Consider the following 20268-nt stretch of genomic DNA (forward strand, 5'->3'; position numbering starts at 1 on the left):
CGCCTTTTCCCACTGAGCCATCTCACCAGCCCGGCCGCTTGCTGGCTCTTAAAAAGAGTGTCAGAGGACACGAAGCTGCTCAGTTTCGGGGACCATCAGGACCCCACATTCCCTGTGGCTGGGAGATCGGAGAAGAGAAGCAGCCAGAGGGGTGGGGTAAAAGTTCTTGCTGCCCTGTGTGTCTGTCTGTGTGTGTGTGTTTGTCTGTGTGTCTGTGGAGGGGGGGGCTTCCCACACACACACATGAGAACCTGAGTTTAAGCCCGTGTTCACACAGAGCCAGCTACGGCCACGTGGGCCCCAGCGAAGGGGCAGGCGGGAAGGGTTAGCGACTGGAAGGTCGGTTCAGCATTCTGGCTGCAAGCCTGACTCCAGGTTCAAGGTGACAGTTTGCCTCAAGGAAATAAGAAGAGTGAGAGAGCAGGACACTGCTGTAGCCCTCTGGCCTCTGCAACACATGCACACAAAGAACCAGTCAGAATCTCTCATCTATGCATACACACACACACTTAAACACTCAGACACACACATATATAGGCACACAAACATGCACACACGCATACCTATACTCACACCATACACACCCACAGACACACACTCACAGACACACACTCACAGACACGCAGACATACATACCACACACACACACACACACACACACACACACCCCGATCCTCTCACAGGCCCTCTTCCGGGGAAGGACAAGGTGCTGGCCTGCTCCCTTCAGGCCTTATAAAAGATCTGAAGGAAACGAGGACCACGTGGCTTTGAGAACCCAGACTGCCTCACTGAGACCCACGGGCAGCTCCCCTTCAGTCCTCTGACCCAGGCCAGGCCACACCCCAGGGTGGTTCACAGCCTGTTCTCAAGTCACACATAGGAAAAGAGCAAGGAGTGGACAGACGTGGGCATAGGCCCTCAGCCCCTGACGAGCATGGGGAGCAAAGATCCAGTCAGGGCTCCTCGTTTGGGGCTGGTCCCCTAGGCCCTGAAGGGCCAAGGAAAGGTTCACACAGCCCTGTTCTAAACTGTAAAGTGAATGTACACACAAGGAACACCCTGAGGAGCACAGCAGTGAACGCCCTCTTATAACCCAGTTCTTGGGAGGTGGAGGCATGAAGATCAGGAGTTCAAGGCCAGCCTCAGCCTCATAGTTCCAGGCCAAGTTGTCCCTAACACCGAGGGGAGAGGCAGAGGGTGAGGCCAAGAGGAGGCCAGCATTCGGCCGGTCTTCCACACGGCGGCCCTTACTGCACTCTGTGGGGGTTCCGCACGCTCAACATCATTTGTTCCTCAGCAAACCCTTCAAGGGACAGGTTTCCCTTCAGCTCTGGAAAGGAGTTGAAGCCAAGCTGTCTGCAGGACTTGCCTGAGGCCCAAATATGGAGCTAAGGTCCTGCCTTCCTCACTCCAACAGCTGGCTCCGCCCACTGGGCTACCTCAGGCAACACTGATCAACCAGAGGGTGGCGAAGGCTACGGAGGAGGCTCCTGGAAAAATACCTCTATCATGTGGCGAAGGGGGCCAGAAAGCCAGTCTTCACTCAAGGTTTCCTTGTGACATGGGCTCTTTCCTGGCTCTTACCCCCACCATTCAAGTGCTTCTGAAGATCCCTGCATGCTCCCCTAGAAAGACTAACGGGCTAAGCTAACTGTCACCCACTCCAAGAAGTCTCCTGACTCATGAGGGCCACCTCAGCCTTCCTCTGCCACGATCTAGCCACGATGAGCTGTCTTTTTAGTTTATGCCCTCCTCAGTTGTCCCATCAGCCTAGGGGCACTGAAGGACAGGTCTGATCTGGCTCATTCCTATGTCCCCAAAGAACTCTAGTCCTCTATATCATTGCCATGACTTTAATGTCATCTTCTGCCTGCAGAGAGGTCAATCCCGTAACAGCAGGGACACACACACATGCCCACGCCTGTGGCCAGGGGCCTGACAGAGGACCCAGCTGACCACACCATCTGTCCTGGAGCCACTAAAGCAAAGATGTCAGGCCATGACCTCAGCCAGGGCAGCCTAGTTCAAGGCGAGAAACCACAGCACCCAGGGCCCTGGCCAGGTGGAGCTGGGGTCAGGCAAGATTTTTATTTTTAATTTATTTGTTTTTCTTTTCTGTGCATGAGTGCCTGTCTACACGCACATCTAGGTACCTAGGCTGTGCCTGGTGCCCGTGGAGCCAGAAGAGGGCATTGGATCCCCTGGAACTGAAGTTACAAGTGGTGGTTAGTCACCGTGTGACTGCCGTGAATAGAACCTGGGTCCTCTGAAAGAGCAATGAGTGCTCTTAACTGCCCCTGGACAAGACTGTTTAATTCTCTAACTAGTTCAAGGTGATGCAAAGCGAGGGCCCTTGGCCTTCTCTGTAGAGCCAACTGGACACCAGCAGCCTTACACAAAGCAGTTACGGGTTTAAATAAGCCTGACATTTAGCAGGGCCTCAACAGAAATCATCATTTTACCATCTCACCTCACCAAAAAGCCCTGCCCCTGAACCACAGCGGAAACCCACAGACAGATGAAGAACAGGGGTGATTATTTACCCAGCCAGGGACACGCAAGTTCTGTGGCTCACCAGTGTCTCACATGCAAGTTCTGTGGCTCACCAGTGTCTCACATGCAAGTTCTGTGGCTCACCAGTGTCTCACACGGGTTCGAACAGAGGCCCACAGAGGTGGATCAGGCTCACGGATGGGGTGTGGCCTACACAGGCAAAGCTTGTCGGTGCCTCTGGGGCTGGTCTCTGGACCCTTCCACTCAGGAGCAAAGTCGTGGGCAGCCCTCCCAAGGCTCTAGGAGGACAACATGGCTGTACTACTGTAGCAGGCACAGGTGGGTGGGAGTACCGTAGCCCCAGACCCCACGTGCGCGTTGTGGAGTCTGCTCCGACAGCCTGGGTCCCCCAGCCCACACAGCCAGTGGACAGGGATCACAGCAAGGCCACTCACTGGGGTTGCAGATGCTTCCACAGCCAAACCGAAGCTGAAGAAGGGCCCCCAGGCTAGCAACTGCCCAAGCCCAAGCCCACGCTCTAGGGTCTTCCCGGCTGGTTCCAACCCAGCTCCCTGTTGTGAGAAGCAGGAAGGTAGCTGGCACCATTGATTGGAGGCTCTCCAATCAACGAAGAAGGCCAGGTGCTAAGCCGAGCACCCACCAGGGATGGTGGTACGCGCCTTCAATCCCTACACTGGGGAGCCAGAGGCAGGCAGACCTCTGTGAGTTCCAGGCCAGCCAGGACTACATGGTAAGACCCTGCTTCATGGAAGAAATTAATTAAAAACAAACTAAGCCAGGAGAGCAGAGAACCTCGAGAAAACTCACAGACAATATGACTCAACTACAGTGCCTCGAACCTAAGCCAGCCGGCAGCTGCCCCTCCCAGGCTCAGGCCACTCAGGCTAAGGCTCCTCTGGCAGTTTCCTCTGCCCAGATGCGCCTCCCTGAGACCCATCCCATCCCCTCAGCCTCCAGATGCCATCTACCCCGGAGCGCACCTCCATTCTCTCAGTTCTCCAGGGAGCCTGAGTTTAAAGCCCTTCAGTGTCACTTGACATTGCGTCACCTCTCCATCCCTGTGTCGTCTTTTTGGTTTGGTTTGGTTTTCAAGACAGGGTTTCTCTCTGTAGCCCTGACTGTCCTGGACCTCACTCTGTAGTCTAGGCTGGCCTCGAACACAGAGATCTGTCTGCCTCTGCCTCCCGAGTGCTGGGATTACAGGCATGCGTTACCACCACCCAGCCCCATTTCATTTTTAATATAGGGCACAAGAGCATTCTCTGCTTCAGAGTGATGAGGGCAGGTGGCCCTCGCTCGTTATTACTGCTACTTGTGGCACTCACGGTAGGTTTCCATTGTCATGGTTTGCCTGCCTTTGCTGTCGCTCCTCAGCTAGCTCAGCAGCGGGGAGCCATGCTGTCACGGCATATTCGATCCAGCAACTGCCACACACATCTATGATAACCCCTCAGTAAAAGGAGGGAACAAGAGGACGGGCATTGTTCACTCTGAGGCCGGGCAGGAGGGGGAGTCACAGGAGAAGTGATGACTGAGCTGGGTTTTGAAGGTTAAAGACAGGTCATCTAAATGGAGTGAGAACACTGTGGGTGCCTGCCTGTGGCTGAGCCTGGGGTCCACACGCAGCTCCTGAACTAGCCGTTCATGGTTGAGCCTCCGTTCTCCTCCCCAGAGCCTTCCAGGACTATCACGACCCCTTCAAGCCCACGGGGCCACCCATCCACTCAGCCACTTGGAGCTCCGGCTGTATGAAGGGCATTGTCATTTTCTGTCTATAGGCCTCCCTCCCCTGCCACGCCCCTGCCACACAGGCACGTGTGTGCGCCCATACACATGCATGAGGCCCTCTCCACCTTATTATTTTGGGGGCAGGGTCTCTCACTGAACTGGAAGCTGACCATTTTCTCTAGGCTGGAACATCAGCCAGTTCCCAGGATCCATCTGTCTCTACCCTTCAGTACTTTTTCAATAGGTGCTTGGGATTTGAACCTGTATCCTCTTACTTCCTCATCAAGTGTCTTTACCCACCAAGCCAACATCCCAGACCTGGAAATGATATTCTAACCCAAGCCTAACTCCATGGCACACACTTGTAACGCCATTACTCAGGGATCTAAGGCAGGAGGCTCAGGAGTAGGAGCTGCATAGTGAACTATCTCAAAACAAAACAACAAGAGAAGAACAGCAGGAAAAGGACACAGGGAGAGAGAGAGAGAGAGAGAGGCAAGATTCTAATCCAAACCTCAACATGCCCCAGGCTAGACCTCTAATGAGGCTGAAAGGATGAAGCTTAGAGAAGCCCCTCCAGCTGTCCCATCACCATTTGTGGAGTGAAAACAGTTCCTAAGCCCCATTGGGAGCTGACCTGGATGAAGCTAGAACTGAGGATCAGAGATTCAAGGTCATCTTTGGCAACATCTTCATCAAATTTAAGGCCAGCAGAGGCTACATGCAACCCTGTCTCAAATAAAAATAAAAGTGGCTCAGTACCAAGGAAGAGAAAATGTCCCCAAACTCTCCTTTTTTCCCCCTGTAAGAGCAAAGGAAAGTAAGAAGAGGCCACAGACATTCAAGATCTGCCAACCAGGTACAAGTTCAAAGGTGGTGGCCAACGTCATTTTAAACTAATGTGGGGTCCCTTTGACCCTGTGACCCAGTTTCCACACCTAACAGCCAGCTCCATCACCAGAGGCCAGATGCTAGCTGCGTTTGACTCAGGCCTCGGGGTTGGAATATTGCTTGCCAGCCTTCACCTGGCTAAGCCTCATGTCCAGAAAGCTTGGCAAGCAGAGCCACTGAGTTCAAATCCCGGCTCTGCCACTTCCGGCCTCTGTATCACTAGACAGGCTACTGACCCCTCTGAACCTGGGCTATGTCTCACATGCGATAAGTGTGGAGAGAGAAGAACAGGGTGCAGAGAGTATTAGTTACTTTTTCACATCGACACAACCAAATACCCGACAAAGCAGCCTAAGGAAGGCAGGGCTCACGCTTTGAGGAAACACAGTCTCTGAACCCAGTCAAGCTGACAGTAAAGATTAGGCCATCTCGGGAATGGCAAGGTGGACCTGCGCCACTGAACTGAGCAAGTTCACATGTGCACGCACTGAGCGAGCACCTGGCAAAGTCAGGGCATGAAGACACTCTACCCTGGGCTCAGGGGACAGAAGGGAGAGGCCCAGTGGCTCAGATTTCACCCTGGGCATGACTGAGAAACTGCCTGCCCACACTCATTGCCTAGGTATCCCCTGGCCTCTGACCAGGGCTAGGTGCACCAGGCACTGGGCTAGAGCTCACCTGGGTAGGAGACACGGAGCTACAACAGCAAGCGCCCATCCCTATGAGAGCAGGGATCTCCAAGAGTGCACGGTGCCACGAGAAATCTAGGACACTTCCCAGAGGAGGCGGCCTCCCAGCCGAACCCAAGGGCCGAGAAGGAAACTGCCAGAGAGACAGCAGGCTAAAGGAGGCGCAGGGAGGCCGAGGTCCCTGGCAGAAGGTCCAGAAGGCACGGTAGCTGGAGAGAGCCAAGGTGGCCCACTGAGGCAGAGGAAACCAATCAGTGTGGTGCCGCTGTGAACACAGAGGGATGGCTGGTGGGGCCTGAGGAGAAACCTAGGCCAGAATGCCACTGAGATGGCGACCTGCAAGAAAGTCTGAGCCGGTGAGCAAGTATCACAGTTAACTTTCTTTACCGCAAGTGCAGATGGAAGGGAGTCGGGGCCGGGGCTGGGCAAGGCTGCTGCGCTGAGCGGCAGCTGCTGAAGAGACAGGTAAAGCATGAATTTGTCCCAGGGCCCTACTTAAAGGGCCTTTTCTGAAACGTCCTCCATTGGCAGCCATCCTCAGCCAGCACCGGCTGTACAGTTTGTTCTGAGCCCTTCTCCAGGCACCAGGCCAAAGGCCCCCAATGAGCCGCTGAGCACTTGGGAGTTCTGGGACCTCAGCACCTATCTCAGCTCCAAAGTCCCAGTTAGGAGGTTCCAGGAAAAAAAAAAATACTCCCAAAGGTCACACCATAGGACATTCTCCACATGGCCTTTCCCTCACATGGTCCTGTTACTCTCCTGTTCTCGCCTTGAGCGCACACAGCCTCACGTTGTAAACTCTTCCAGGTCAGTAGCCTTGGACTCCTAAGCTGGGGAAACGAGGAGGCACAGAGCCCGGAACTCACATGGCATGGCATCAGGATTGTGCACACACACACACACACACACACACACACACACACACACACACGGGGCCACCGGACTGTGCACAGAACACACACACTCAAGCAAACAGAATTCCAGAACTTGCTACAGAGGATTCCATTCCACACAGCCACAACTGCCAGCCTGAGGGAGCCTACCGCCCCCGGGACCCTTTGGGGAGACTACCAGTTGTAACTTAAAAAGTGCGTGGGTTCTGCGATTTCTCCTTCCAAAGAGGACTCAAAACAGACAGCGAGGACTGAAGATGCAGATCCTGAGGAAAGCATCTGCCTCTGGGCCCCACAGCGGGAGACCCATCCGGCTCCCAGTCCACCCTGCCCCATGGTCCATACCCTTCGCAAGTGGTTTCCAACATTCTGGATCATTGCTGCTCGGCGGGCTGGACTGCCAGGCCCTGGAGGGTCTGTAGGCTCTCAGAGGGTAGCTGGTCACCTGAGCCCCCGGCGGCAGCCAACAGCTCCAAAAGCAGCCTGCGCCTCCCGGCTCCTCCTCCCAAGCTCCGCCCTCCTAAGCCAGCTGTTAATAGCTCCGCCCCATGTCCTGGCCTCTCCTCAATCCACCCTCTGTGCCCCTGCCCCCAAGCCCACACCTACCAGCTGGATCACAGCCCCATGGGGCCTGATGCCCACCTTCTGGCATTACCACACTCTCTTTATGCCTCTCGACCCAGCCAAACTCCAGCCCCGCCCCCTCGCCGCCCCCATTCCAGCCCCCTACCCGCTGCCCTTGGCTAACAGATCGCCTCCGAGATCCCAGAGTTCCAGCTCTCTTGCCAGCCATCCTATCCGTCCGCAAGAGGGCAGGCTGGAGAGTGGCAGGATGCCAGGGAGTTGCCAAGGCCTCCTAGAGAGACACCCGACCCACCTGCCGGGATTTCACCTTTCAGAGTGCTGCCCACTGGCTCCCGGGTGCAGGCCGCCCACAACAGGCAACTGCTGAACTGGGTCCGTATGCCGGCCGCTAACAGCCACTTCCTTGTAAGCAGGCAATGCTTCCAAATGAGGCACCTGCCAAAGTCCACCCAGCATGCAAGGCAGTGTGACCCACGGTTATCAGCAAGTGTAAGTCCTCCATGTTCCCTTTCCTCCGTCATTTCTACAAGAGGTTAGCGGCGGAGGACTTGACACTCACAGTAGACAGGACACGAAAAAGGCTTGGAGGCCAAAGGGGAACAGGTGATCAAGGCCGAGGACAAGCCCTAGAACGCCAGACTCCTGCTGCGTGTAATTCAGGCTTCCTGCTGGTCCTGACCACACCCCACAAGGACTATCCCTGGGGCTGGGAAGGGCTACATCCCAGGCGCACAGTCAATATGAAGTGGATGGGAACAGACTGGCAGAAGCTTCCTCTGCCCTCTTCTACTACCACGGTACATTACATGTCCTCTGCCAAAGGCCCTGAGTTCACTCCCCGGTCTCTGGGCAAGCCCTCTCCTCTCTCAAAGCCTAAGTTCTAGGAATCCAGGAATTCCCAGGAATTCACACCCTTCCAGGTGAGTGCTTGTCATCTTTCAGTACTTCCGCAAACTGGAAACTGAAGTGAGACCTTGAAGACGCCAAGATGAGCAGCAAATGTGCTGAACCATGCCTGTAACCCCAATACTCAGGAAGCTGAAGCAGGAGGATGGCCATGAGTTCAAGGGCAGCCTAGGCTACATGTTGAGTTAGTTTCAGGCCAGCTTGATCTATAATACGATGTCAGACACTGTCATTGAAAGGGGGGAGGGGCAGAACAAGATGAGGACTGGAGAAATCAACCAGTGGATAAGTCCCATTTGATGTCCAAGCATTCAAATGTATGAGTCTACAGGCTCCTTCTCCTTCAGACCACCACCTGCTGCCTTGCTCCTCTTCCAGAAGAGTTAAACTGTGTTCTAGTACCCACATCAGGTGGCTCACAAGCATCTGTACCTCCAGCTCTAGGAAACCCGGTGTCTCTGAACTCCGCAGGCATCTGCATCCCTGTGCCCATACATGCCTGGAGGCAGACTCGCATGCCTACACCTAATTAAAAATAGTAAATCTTTTCTGAATGGGGCTAAAGGCTGGGGCGATGGCTCAGCTAATAAGGCACCTGCTGTTGCAAGCGTGAAGGCTTGAGTTTGGCTCTTAGCACCCATGTGGAAAGGTGGGTGAGTGGTGTGATCCCAGCACTAGGGAGGCAGAGAAATTCAACATCCCTGGGGCTTGCTGACCAGCCTAGCACACAGAATGGGTGAGCTCCAGGCTCACTGAGGGAGGGACCCTGCCTAAAAAAATAAAGTGAGGCCATGAGATGGCTCAGCATGCAAAGGGTGCTTGCTGCCTATGCTGGCTGGAGTAAGAAGGACCCTGTAGGCTCATATATTTGGATGCTTGGGCATCAAGGAGAGGCACTATTTCAGAAGGATTAGGAGGTGTGGCCTTGTTGGAGGAACTGTGTCACTAGGGGTTGGTTTTAAGGTTTTAAAAGCCCGGGCGGGCCCAGTGTCTCTCTCTTCCTGCTGCCTACAGATGTTGTGGATATAAACATTTTTTTTTTTAAAATCCCAGGTGTGGGATATGAGACTGATTCAGATTGTCCATAGCAGCAAACTATTTGCCTTGAACAGGCTCTGAGAGGGGCTGTTTGCCAGCAGACAGTTTAATTCTGAAGACTCTGGAAAGAGAGTGAATGCCAGATCCCAGAGAGGCAACCTAAAGAGAACAGCACAGAAAGACATAGGAAGCATGGAGAATTTTACAGAGACGGGTTGAAGAGAGAACAAGCTAGACACAGGTGAAGACAGAATAAGCCAGAGAAGGAGCCAGAAGATTAGAAAATATTGCCAGAGCTAGTTTGAGGCCAAGCAGAGCAATTCAGTCAGAAGCTGAGAGAAGCCCATTTGAATCAGTCAGCTCAGAGAGGCGTTTTGAGCCAGAACAGCTGAGCTGCACCAGCCAGCCAGAGTTCAGAAAGAATTAGACAGGGTGAGCTTATTCAGCAGTAAGTCTCAGAGGCTGAAAACATTCTAGGCCTAGATTGTTAGATTTAAAAGAGGCTGGAAGCTTCCAGGACTAGGTCTACGTTAGCAGATGGAGGCAGTGAGCCTCAGAGATGACAGTTACATCAGGAGAACCTCAAAAAAATAGAAGTTACTCCTGAGGTATGGGGACCACCAGCCTCAACCCAGAACCTCCACCTTAGACATGGATGAGCTGAAGCCCAGAGATGGAAAATGAAGCTTGAAAAGATATACTGTCTGGAACCACCAAACCTTACCCTAACCCCAGAGCTGCATTCACTTGGTCCTGCCACAAGGCACACAGTGGGAGAGGCCTCACTTAGACCTCAGAGAGGACTTTCATCAAGGCTGAATCCCAAGAGAGCACAGCAGAGAACTAGATCTTTCCACGGAAGCTCCGCAGCTCACAGAGCTACGTCCTGTCTGAACTGGTTCCTATGAGCCCTCAGTAGTTCTAGCCCTACAGATATGTTACTTCAGTCATCTACCTCCCTTCCAGCTCACCTGAGTCCCAAGGGCAGGGACATCTCCCTCATCCCAGCCCCTACCCCAACCCCCAGACCACAGCCCCCTATGCAGATGTCTGTCCTAGGTCCTAGAAGGACCCAAACTTCAGCCTGCTTCAGGGCCACCCAAAGGGTCCCTCAACATCCAGGGTACTGGGTCCCAACCACATTTTTTGTTTTTCTTTTTAATTTTAGACATAGTGTCCTGCCAGTATGTATGTCTGTGCACCACTTCTGTGTCCCGCTTGTACTGCTAGCGCCCTTCCAAGAGGACTTCGGGTGTCCTAGAGCTGGAGTCACAGATGGATGTGAGTAGCTCCGTTGGCGCTGGAAATTAAACCCCGGTCCTCTGGTAGAGCAGCCAGTTCTCTTAACTGCTGAGCCATCTTTCTAGCCTCCATACACCACGTCAGTAGACCAGAAGAAGTTAAGCCCAAGAACTTGCCTGTCTATCAAAATCCCCACAGGTGTCGACTCTGCTGGACCATCAAGACAGATCAACGGCACATCCCAGTGGGAATACGATGAGGCCCAGAGACTTGACAGGCTGCCCCCACTGCAGCAGCAGCAAAGAAATGCCACCATCTCCAGGAAGCCCTGCTGGCCCCTCCTCAGTGGTATGCACGGAAGCGTGCACCTGTAAGCACACGCTTTATAGCCCTGTATCTCTCTGTGTGCTGGAACTCGAGCCCAGGACATTGGGCATGGGAGGAAGACTGTGTTCCCCTCCCTGGTGCTTCTTCTCTTTAGTTTAATTGGGTTTGTGTTTTGGTTTGGTTTGGTTTTTTTTGGTGTCCCCTTTCTGACCTCCAGGAAGCCAGCAGTAGAAACGGGAACAGACTCAGGGAACACCCTGCCCCTTCACAGTGAGAGCCTTGAACACAGTAGGTGTTGGCGGAGCAATGGAGGAATCCCACACGCAAAGCGGGGGAGGGCACACTGTGAACGGAAGCACACGCCTGAATGGACACCTGGTGAAATGAACGCGTGCAGGAACACTGTCATCCTCTCAGTCCCCGGCCTCTGGGGCCCTGGAGTGTGGCCCGGTAGATTAAAGGAAGCTCAGAGATAAAGAAGGGGGTGGGGCATCCATGTAGGGAGGGGCCAAGAAAAGAGCAGGAAACAGAGGTGACAGTATTCAGAGCCAGGCTCTCTCCGCAATCCCCACCCTTTCTGGGGGGAAAGCCTACAAAGGAGAGCAAGGGGAAGCCCACTTATTGGCCCAGGGAGAGGACAGGCACTGGGAACGGAGGTGGAGAGAGGGGGGAAGCCCACCGGAGGAGCAGTGTTCAGCCAGCCCTTCACACCATCCTGCCTGGTAGGTTCTGACACACCCATTGGAGTCTCCGCCAGTTCCCGAGGAGCGTGGACCTCCCACGTGGCCAGCTGCGAGGGTCTGGGCCAGGCCCAACTTCCCTCCGCTTCTGCTCAGGAATTGTTCTCCCCTCTCCCTATGCCGAGTGAGTCATCACAAGGTGCGCTTGGAGGGTCAGAGCCTTCAGGTCCCCGGTGGCCGGCGTGGGGCCCTCCCCCCATCCTCAGAGGCCCGCACCTAAGCAGCCCTCGGCTGAGTGGAGGCCAGTCTCCGGCAGGCAGAGACTGACCTGTCCTAGGAGAGCCGTGCAGGAAGTTGACCCACGGGGCTGAGACGCCAGACGCCAGAAGGGAAGGGGCGGCGCGCGTCGGCAGGTCCACGCGAGCGCCGCAGTCTTACCCAAGCGCTTGGACAATCCTGACCCCACGGCTGGCAGGGGGCCGAGCCCGGGACGCCCAGGGTGCCAGAGCAGCGGCTGCGGAGGCTGGAGCTGGGCGGAAGCTCTGGCTGCAGACGGGACGGCGGGAGTGGCCGACGAGTTCCTGGGCCAATCTGTGCCCTCCCTCCCCTGCCTGGAGCGGGTGCGGCCGGCGCCCCACCCGGGGCGGCGGGGTCAGCAGATCCCAGAGATCCAGGACCCCGAAGGGAGATCTTGAAGGACAAGCTCCCAGCGGTACACACTAAAAACCCAGAGCTGTCAATCCCCGGTCACGGGGCAGAGGTGGAAAAGTGGGTACCTGGTCGCCATTGGAAGCAAACGCTGACAGCTACTTCTATTTTGTTGTTGTTTTATTTTTCCGAGACAGGTTTTTGACATGTAGCCCTAGCTGTCCTAGAACCAGCTCTGTAGACCTCTGTCATCCTCCAACTCACAGAGGTCCACCTGCCTCTGCCTCCCGAGAGTTACTTCTAAAGCCCTGTCTACTAGCCTGAGTATTAGCTCAACCACACTCTTGCCTTTTCCGGTCCTGCTAAACAGAACTCCCAGGATACTCTTAGGGTTATCGGGGCGTGGGGGGTGGGGAGAGAGGTGAAGATAGGGAAGAAGAGATGGTTGATAACAAAGGCAAAGGCAGCACACCCATGGGCCTCCTCACTCAGCGAGAGCCACTGTTAACAGAAGGGGGTGGCTTCCAGATAGACTAGAGCTTTCCATGCGTCCCCTCCGCCCCCGCATCCCTCCATCCCCCCATCAGTGTGGTATTTACACAGGATGGACACACCTGTAGGACCGGAGGGCCACCTAAAAGATACCCACCAGTGTTCCTGTTTGGGATGCTGGCTCATCTGTCAGACCCAAAAGGGACCAGATAAAACGCAATGGTGATCCCTGAAAGAGAAACGGAGGGGAGGGGAGGAAGACTTCGGCAGTCCAGTCTATCATATAAGAAGATGGGGCCTGGAGGGGCTTGTCCCTCCAGACAGACACCCAAAGAGGCCCTTGGGAACTCGTCCTGCCCCAGCCACTCTGGGGACAAAGGGATAGCTGTTTGTGAACTGAAAGCCACCTACTGCGGCTACCCACACTGGGTCCCAGAAGCCCTCCGGTGGGGGACCTCTGGAGGCAGCAAAGGTCTTCCCTGGTCACTCGTATGACCACGCTCTCAGGGCACACTGAGAGTGAGGTTTTCACAGCCAGAGCCACAAGTTTTGGGTTTTGGCAGCAGTCAGACACAGACCAGCTCTGGCTCAGTGGGTAGCATTAAGGCCCAGCCTTGGCTCAACAGATACCTATGGGTCAGTGACGGCAGATGAAATGTGGGAATACTTTCCAAATGCAGACAGGGTTAGGGTTAGACTTGGCTTGGAACCTTGCCAACTGTGCCTAAGCTAATGGACCTTGCAGCTGTTCTCAACCTGCGGCTCACAACCTAGTTGACCTTTTCACATGGGTCAAATATCATATATTCTGTGTTGCAGGATATTTGATCACGTGAACTGGGAAAACCTGTTTCTTGTGGTGCGTCTCAGCCCTAGCACACACCTTTAACCCAAGAGCTTTCTGTAAGCAAGAGCTAAATGAAGTCAACCATGGGCCAAGAGTGGGAGCAAGCCAACAGTTGACAGGGAGTGAACATAAGAAAAGTCAGGAAGGAGGGACATTGAGTTCAAGGGTATTTAAGACAGCATGAAGGAAAAGGGGCTTTTTTTCCTTCTGGGACCTCCACTAAGTAGGAAGGTCATCTGGGTGTTACCTGGCTCCTGAGGCTTCATTTGTAATCAAACTTTGGGGATTTTGCTTAAAAACAACAAACCTGCATATCAGATACTTGCATTACAATTCATAACAGGAGCAAAATTACAGTTATGAAGCAGCAGCAAAAATAATTTTATGGTTGGGGAGTCCCCACAACATGAGGAATGTATTTAAGGATCACGGCATTAGGAAGGCTGGGAACCACTGATCTATAGTTTAGCTAAAACTGTCTTGTAGGGCCAACAAGATATTTCATCGAATAAAGGTTCCTGCCACCAAGGTTGATGACCTCAGCTCAATTCCTAGGACCCACATGGCCAAAGAGTGAACCGAGTCCCACTAGTATGTTGAATGGTTCACCTCCCATAACTTGAGCTCCAGGGGGATCTGATGTCTCTGGCCACTGAGGAGACCTGCGCTTGTGCGCACGTACCCACGCACAGACACACAACTGTCAAATAAGATATGTCTTTGGGAGTGGTGAGATGGTCCTGCAGACTTGTCACCAACCCTGCCAACCTGAGTTGGATCCCTGGAACCCACATGTTGGAAGGAGAAAACTACCTCCCAAGAATTGTCATCTGACCTTCACGCGCACACACACACACACACACACACACAAACATACACTCCCCATCACGCACCCACAGGCTTCATAAGATAAACAGAATTTAATAATTTTGTTAATTAATTTAAAAGGGTGTCGTGGTGCACACTTTCAGCCCCAGTGCTGGGCAGACAGCAGCAGGAGGATCTCTGTGAGTTCAAGGGCAGCATGTTCTCCATAGGAAGTTCCAGGACAGCCAGGGCTACGCAGAGAAGCCCTGTCTCAAACATAACACTTTGTGGTGGGGGAGCCTTTAATCCCAGCCCTTGAGAGGCAGAGGCAGGTGGGTCTCTATGAGTTCAAGACCAGCCTGGTCTACACAGTGAGCTCAAGGACAACCAAGGCTATGTAGAGAGACTAGGTAGATAGATAGATAGATAATATACTCTCCTTTAGACATGCCCATATGTCAACCAGGACAGCCAGGGCTTTGTAGAAAGACATTGTCTATAAGTCAATCAATTAATCAAGTATTAAAAAGATACTCTCCAACAGACATGCCTATAAAATAACCTAATCTATACAATCCCTCCTTGAGACTCCCTTCCCAATGATTCTAAATTATGTCAAACTGACAATTTAAAGTAACCATCACATGTGTTAGTTGCAATAATTAGATAAACCTTGAGGACATTATGTTAAGCGAAATAAGCCAGGCACAGCACTACAAATACATATGCAGAATCTTTAAAAGCCTAATTCATAGAAGTGGAGAATGCAACGTAATTATACACTGTATATCATATATTATATAACAATTATTATGTATATTAGTGCATTGGTGCACACCTCTAATCTCAGCACTTTTGAAGCTGACACAGTCAAATCTCTGTGGATTTGAGGCCAGCCTGACCCAATATTGAGTTCCAGGACAGCCAGAACTATATAGTGAGACCCTATCTGGAGAGAGAGAGTCAATTGCTAGAACTGAGATATTGAAATCTACTATAATTGTGTATTCGTTAATTTCTCATTGAAGTTTCATTCAGTTTTGCTTCGTGTAGTTTGATTCTTTGTGATTAAGTATAGAGTCACGTAGATTTGTTACAGCTAATTAACGAGATGACCCTTGCACTGGTTGGTTTTGTGTATCAACTTGGCAGAATTCAAAGTCATCAGAGAGGAAAGAACTTGAGCTGAGGAAATGTCTCCATGAGCTCCAGCTGTAAGGCATTTTCTCAACTACTGATCAATAACGGAAGGCCCAGACCGTTGTGGGTGGGGCCATCCCTGGGCTGGTGGTCCAGGGTTCTATAAGAAGGCAGGCTGAGCAAGCCATGGGGAGCAAGCCAGAAAGCAGCACCCCTCCATGGCCTCTGCATCAGCTCCTGCCTCCAGGCTCTTGCCCGGTTTGAGTTCCTGTCCTGACTTCTTTTGGTGATGGGCAGCTATGGGAAAGTGTAGGCTGAATAAACCCTTTCCTCCCCAACTTGCTTTTTGGTCTTGGTTTTTCTGCAGCAATGGAGACCCTAAGATAATCCTGTTATCATTACATAACTACCTTCTTTTAGCCTTGATATATGTGAGGGTTAGTCTTGGTTGTTAACTTGAGGGGATTTGAATCATGCCACTAGGTGTGTCCACAGAGGGTATTTCCAGTAAGGCTTAGTGAAGTGAAATGGCTCTCCCTGAATAACAAGAAGAAATTACCTGAGAACCAGCGCTCCTCTCTCTCTACTTCCTGATTGTGGACATAATGTGACCAGTCACCATGCGTTCCCTGTAATGGACATTTTGGTTTCCTTAAAAACTCAGTTATGGGACTGGGGGAGGGGCATGGGGGGAGACAAGGGAGGGGACTACAGCTGGGATACAAATTGAATAAATTGTAATAAATGATAATAATCATTTAAAAATATTTTAAAAAACACAAAAACTCAGTTATGTTATGTAAATACGTTTTTGTTTTAATTCCAAGTGTGGGGTTTTAGTTTAGGCTTTACTTTGTCCTACCTGATAATTGCCTCCTGCAGGCTGTGGTCTTTGCCATCAGGTATTGTCCTGCTTCCTGCAGCATGGAGAGGGGCGTGATCTAGGACTCAGGGACCTAAAAAGAGAGCCCAGAAAGAAACTTCCACTGCAGCAGCTTGGAGGAGACTGCTTGCTTGCTGCATTTGCTGTTGACAGAGATTGGTATGGCCCCCGAAGAGAACCCATCGACCCTAAACAGCCGGGAGAAGTAAAGGGGTCTGCGCTCCCTCTCCCCACTAACCTTCTCTGTCCTACCTGGGGGTTAAAGGGTTGGCAGAAGGGAGGTAAAGGCTTAAATTCCCCAAATAAAATAGTTTTAAAATGAGCACAACGGGGGCTGGAGAGATGCCTCAGAGGTGAAGAGCACTGGCTGCTCTTCCAGAGGTCCTGAGTTCGACTCCCAGCAAGCACGTGGTGGCTCACAACCATCTATGCTAGGATCTGACGCCCTCTTCCGGCGTGCAGGTATACGCGTGGATAGAACCCATATATAAAATAAATAAATAAATAAAATCTTAAAAAAAAAAAAAAAAAAAACAAACTAGTGCAACGGTTCCCCCTTCGGCTGTGGGCTCCACCCACCAACCACGAAGAAAAACTATTTCTTTCTGTAGTTTGTCACAGAGAAAAGGAAGAGTAACTAACACGATGATGTCCTTTGCTCCTAAATCTACTTTCTTTTGATTGATTGTAACACACCGCGACCTTTTACAATCCTTCTGGGTTTTGGTCTGTGTGTTTATACTGTTATGGTTAGAGTCTACTACTTAAAAGTACCATGTATTTGGAGCGTACATTCTGTTGTTGTTTCTTTTTCTGCTCTATGTGTATGGATATTTTTGCCTGCCTATAGGCCCATGTACCACATACAAGCAGTGCCCAGAAAGGCCAGAAGATAAAGCTCTGTGAGTTTGAGGCCACCCTGACTCTCATATATAGAATCTTAAAAAACCTAATTCAAAGAAGTAGAGAATGCAATGTAATTATACACTGTATATCATATACTATATATCATAAATTATATAACAATTATTATGTATATTAGTGTGCTGGTGCACACCTCTAACCTCAGCACTTTTGGGGGCTGACACAGTCAGATCTCTGTGAATTTGAGGCCAGCCTGACCCAGTAGTGAGTTCCAGGACAGCCAGAACTACATAGTGAGACCCTATCTGGAGAGAGGGAGAGAGAGAGAGAAGGAGGGAAGGAGGGAGAGTCAATTGATAGAACTAAGATATTGAAATCTAGTATAATTGTATATTTGTTAATTTCTCATTGAAGTTTCATTCAGTTTTGCTTCGTGTAGTTTGATTCTTTGTAACTAAGTATAGAGTCATGTAGATTTGTGACAGCTAATTAACGAGATGACCCTTGCACTGGTTGGTTTTGTGCGTCAACTGGACACAATTCAGAGTCATCAGAGAGGAAGGAGCCTCAGCTGAGGAAGCGCCTCCATGAGCTCCAGCTGTGAGGCATTTTCTCAACTAGCGATCAATGGGGGAGGGGCCCAGGCCACTGTGGGTCATCGTGTGCCACCATGTGGGTGCTGGGAATTCAACCCAGGCCCTGTGGCAGAGCAGCCAGTGCTTTTAATGGCAGAGCTGCCTGTCAAGTGCCCTGAGTACGTATTTATCTCCTCCGACGACCTCAGCCCTTTAGCTGGAATTTTTAGGCTATGTTCATGCAGTGTGGTTCCTGATAGACTTAGGTTGGATCAACCTTCTTCCTGTTGTGTTTCTGTCTCATCTGCTTATGTTCTCTTTGCCTTCTTTTCTCCCTCCTTTTGAATCCATCAGGGGTCTCTCGTTACTCCAATCCTGCACTAGATGGCATAACCACATTGAGACGGGCTGAAAATCAGGTACCTGGAGACGCCCCCACCGCATCCATACTACATGTGGTCTCTGGGGCCGTATCACAAGAGGCCACGGCTACCTCCACACCGTCAGGGGAAGTTCTGTGACTGGGGAAGTCAAAACGACGAGGCAGCACTCTCAACTGACTGTGGTTAAAAACAGCTCTCATCTGCACGCTTTCCATAGCGCCGTGCTCGAATAACCCCTACCCTACCTTATACGGCTTTGTCGACCTGTGTGCCCTCGACAGCCTGGGACTGTGAACCGTGGGGAAGACGTGACTCGTCTCTGCCCTGGCATCCGACTCCGTGCCAGCCCCCAAATATGTGCTCAACCAGGGTGACTTCCGTGAGCAAACGAGCCGAGTTCGAATCCAGCTCTGCCACGAATGGGGCTCTGCAACCTGGACTATTGCCGCTTTGTCTCTTTGATCTTCAGTTTCTTTGTTGTTGTTATTTATTTATCTGTTGGTTTTGGTTTTTTTCCGAGACAGCGTTTCTCTGTGTGTAGCCCTGGCTGTGCTGGAACTCACTCTGTAGACCAGGCTGGCCTTGGACTCACAGAGATCCGCCTGCCTCTGCCTCCCGGATTGAAGGTGTGCCCCAACACTGCCCAGCTTCTTCGTTGCTTTTTAAAAACCTCTTTCTAAATCGTAACTGATCACGATTAAACTGGTATTTTTAAATTATGTGTATACGGCGGGGAAAGAGGGGTAGAGGCTTGTGTGAGTGCAGGTGCTCATGGAATCCAGAAGAGGGCATCCAATCCCCTGGAATGGGGATTGCAGGCCTCCTGCCGCGGCTCCTGGGAACAGAACTTCGGTCCTCTGCAAACAGCATTCGCTCTCAACTACTAGCCATCTCTCCAACTCCAAGGTTAGACAACAACGAATTTTTCATTGATTTTTTTTTTTAAACCTAAATATATAGAGAGAAAATGAAGAAAATACTTAAAATTTGTGGTGAAAAGTTGGCCTCTTTCTCCGCTTACTCTGCTCCCAAGACACAGCCGTTTTCCAGTTGTTTCTTCCCCTTTGCGGTCACTGGGGAGGAGAGGAGCTGGTGCAAGGGAGCGCGCGGGATGGAACCGAGGGGCTGACACAGGGAGACGAGCGGGAGCAAGCTCGGGAGTCGGTTGTCCCCTTCCACCACATGGCTTCCGAGGCTTGCAGTCAGGTAGTCAGCCTTTAACCACGGGCTCCATCTCATCAGCTTTTGAAAATAGAAGAGTTGGTGCTGGAGAGATGTCTCTGTGGTCAAGAGCTGTTACTGCTTTTCCGGAGACCTGAGTTCAGTTCCCAACACCCACAACCAGGAGGCTCACAACGGCCGGTGAACGCCAGAGCCGGGTGATCTGATGCCCTCTTCTGGTGTCTGGAGGAACTGCACTCAGGTTCACAAACCCACATCCAAACATGTAGATAAACATCATTTTTTCTTTTTGTATTTTTTTTTGTTTGTTTTAGGAGCTAGAGGGTGGCTTAGTGGTGAAGAACACATACCGCTCTCCTGGAGGTCCTGAGTTCAATTCCCAGCAGTAGTATCAGGTGCCTTACAACCACCTGTAACTCCAGTTCTGTGAGGATTCAACAGCTCTGGCCTCCTAAGACACTAATCAAATTTTAAAAATAAATCTTTTTTTTAATTATTTAAAAGGGCAGGTGGCTTCCTGGGTGAGATGCTTGCTATGCGCATGGGAGGACTAGAATTTGGATCCGAGCACCCACGTAAATGCCAGGTGGGCATAGTAGCCCACCAGTAATCCCAACACTTCGGACAAGATGATTAGTTAAACCAGCTAAATTGACGAGACTCTGCCCCAGTATAGAAAGCAGAAAACACTGGACTTCAGCCTCTGGCTTCCTCATCCATGTACACCCCACATGCATACACACGCCCACGTGCAAACGTGCACACACCACTCACAGGTAATCACTTACAAATATTTCTTTGTCTTTGTGGTTTCGAAGCACAGTCTCTCTAAATTACCCAAGCCAGCCCTCAAATCACTGTAGCCCACGCAGGCCTGGAGTCTGGGATCTGGCTGCTTCAGTCTTCTGAGTAGCTAGGCCTGAGCTGACAGGCCCGGCTCCATTTTTCTATATG

The 20268-nt window shown here is 51.7% G+C and overlaps 1 protein-coding gene and 1 long non-coding RNA gene across 7 annotated transcripts in view; one reads left to right on the forward strand and one right to left on the reverse strand.

Moving 5' to 3' along the window:
* Acot11 (acyl-CoA thioesterase 11) overlaps positions 1–12218 on the reverse strand; it is a 53362-nt gene extending 41144 nt beyond the window's left edge. Inside the window, exon 1 of one of the 6 annotated variants that reach the window (XM_021635286.2) lies at positions 11932–12218. Coding sequence is in view for 2 of the 6 variants with exons in the window: in XM_021635283.2 (XP_021490958.1) it covers positions 7061–7093 (33 nt within the window). In the remaining 4 variants the exon portion in view is untranslated. Of the gene's footprint in view, positions 1–7060; positions 7226–7321; positions 7342–11821 lie in introns of those variants that run through there. The other 5 variants (XM_021635287.2, XM_060366075.1, XM_021635283.2 and 2 more) reach the window with 5 other exon arrangements.
* On the forward strand, positions 11345–18848 carry LOC132646853 (uncharacterized). The gene is made up of 2 exons (XR_009585187.1): positions 11345–11535; positions 18104–18848. It is a non-coding gene; the product is annotated as an uncharacterized LOC132646853 (long non-coding RNA).
* Positions 18849–20268: the final 1420 nt, after the last annotated feature.

The sequence above is a fragment of the Meriones unguiculatus genome, chromosome 12, assembly GCF_030254825.1.
Source record: "Meriones unguiculatus strain TT.TT164.6M chromosome 12, Bangor_MerUng_6.1, whole genome shotgun sequence".
Lineage (NCBI taxonomy): Eukaryota > Metazoa > Chordata > Mammalia > Rodentia > Muridae > Meriones > Meriones unguiculatus.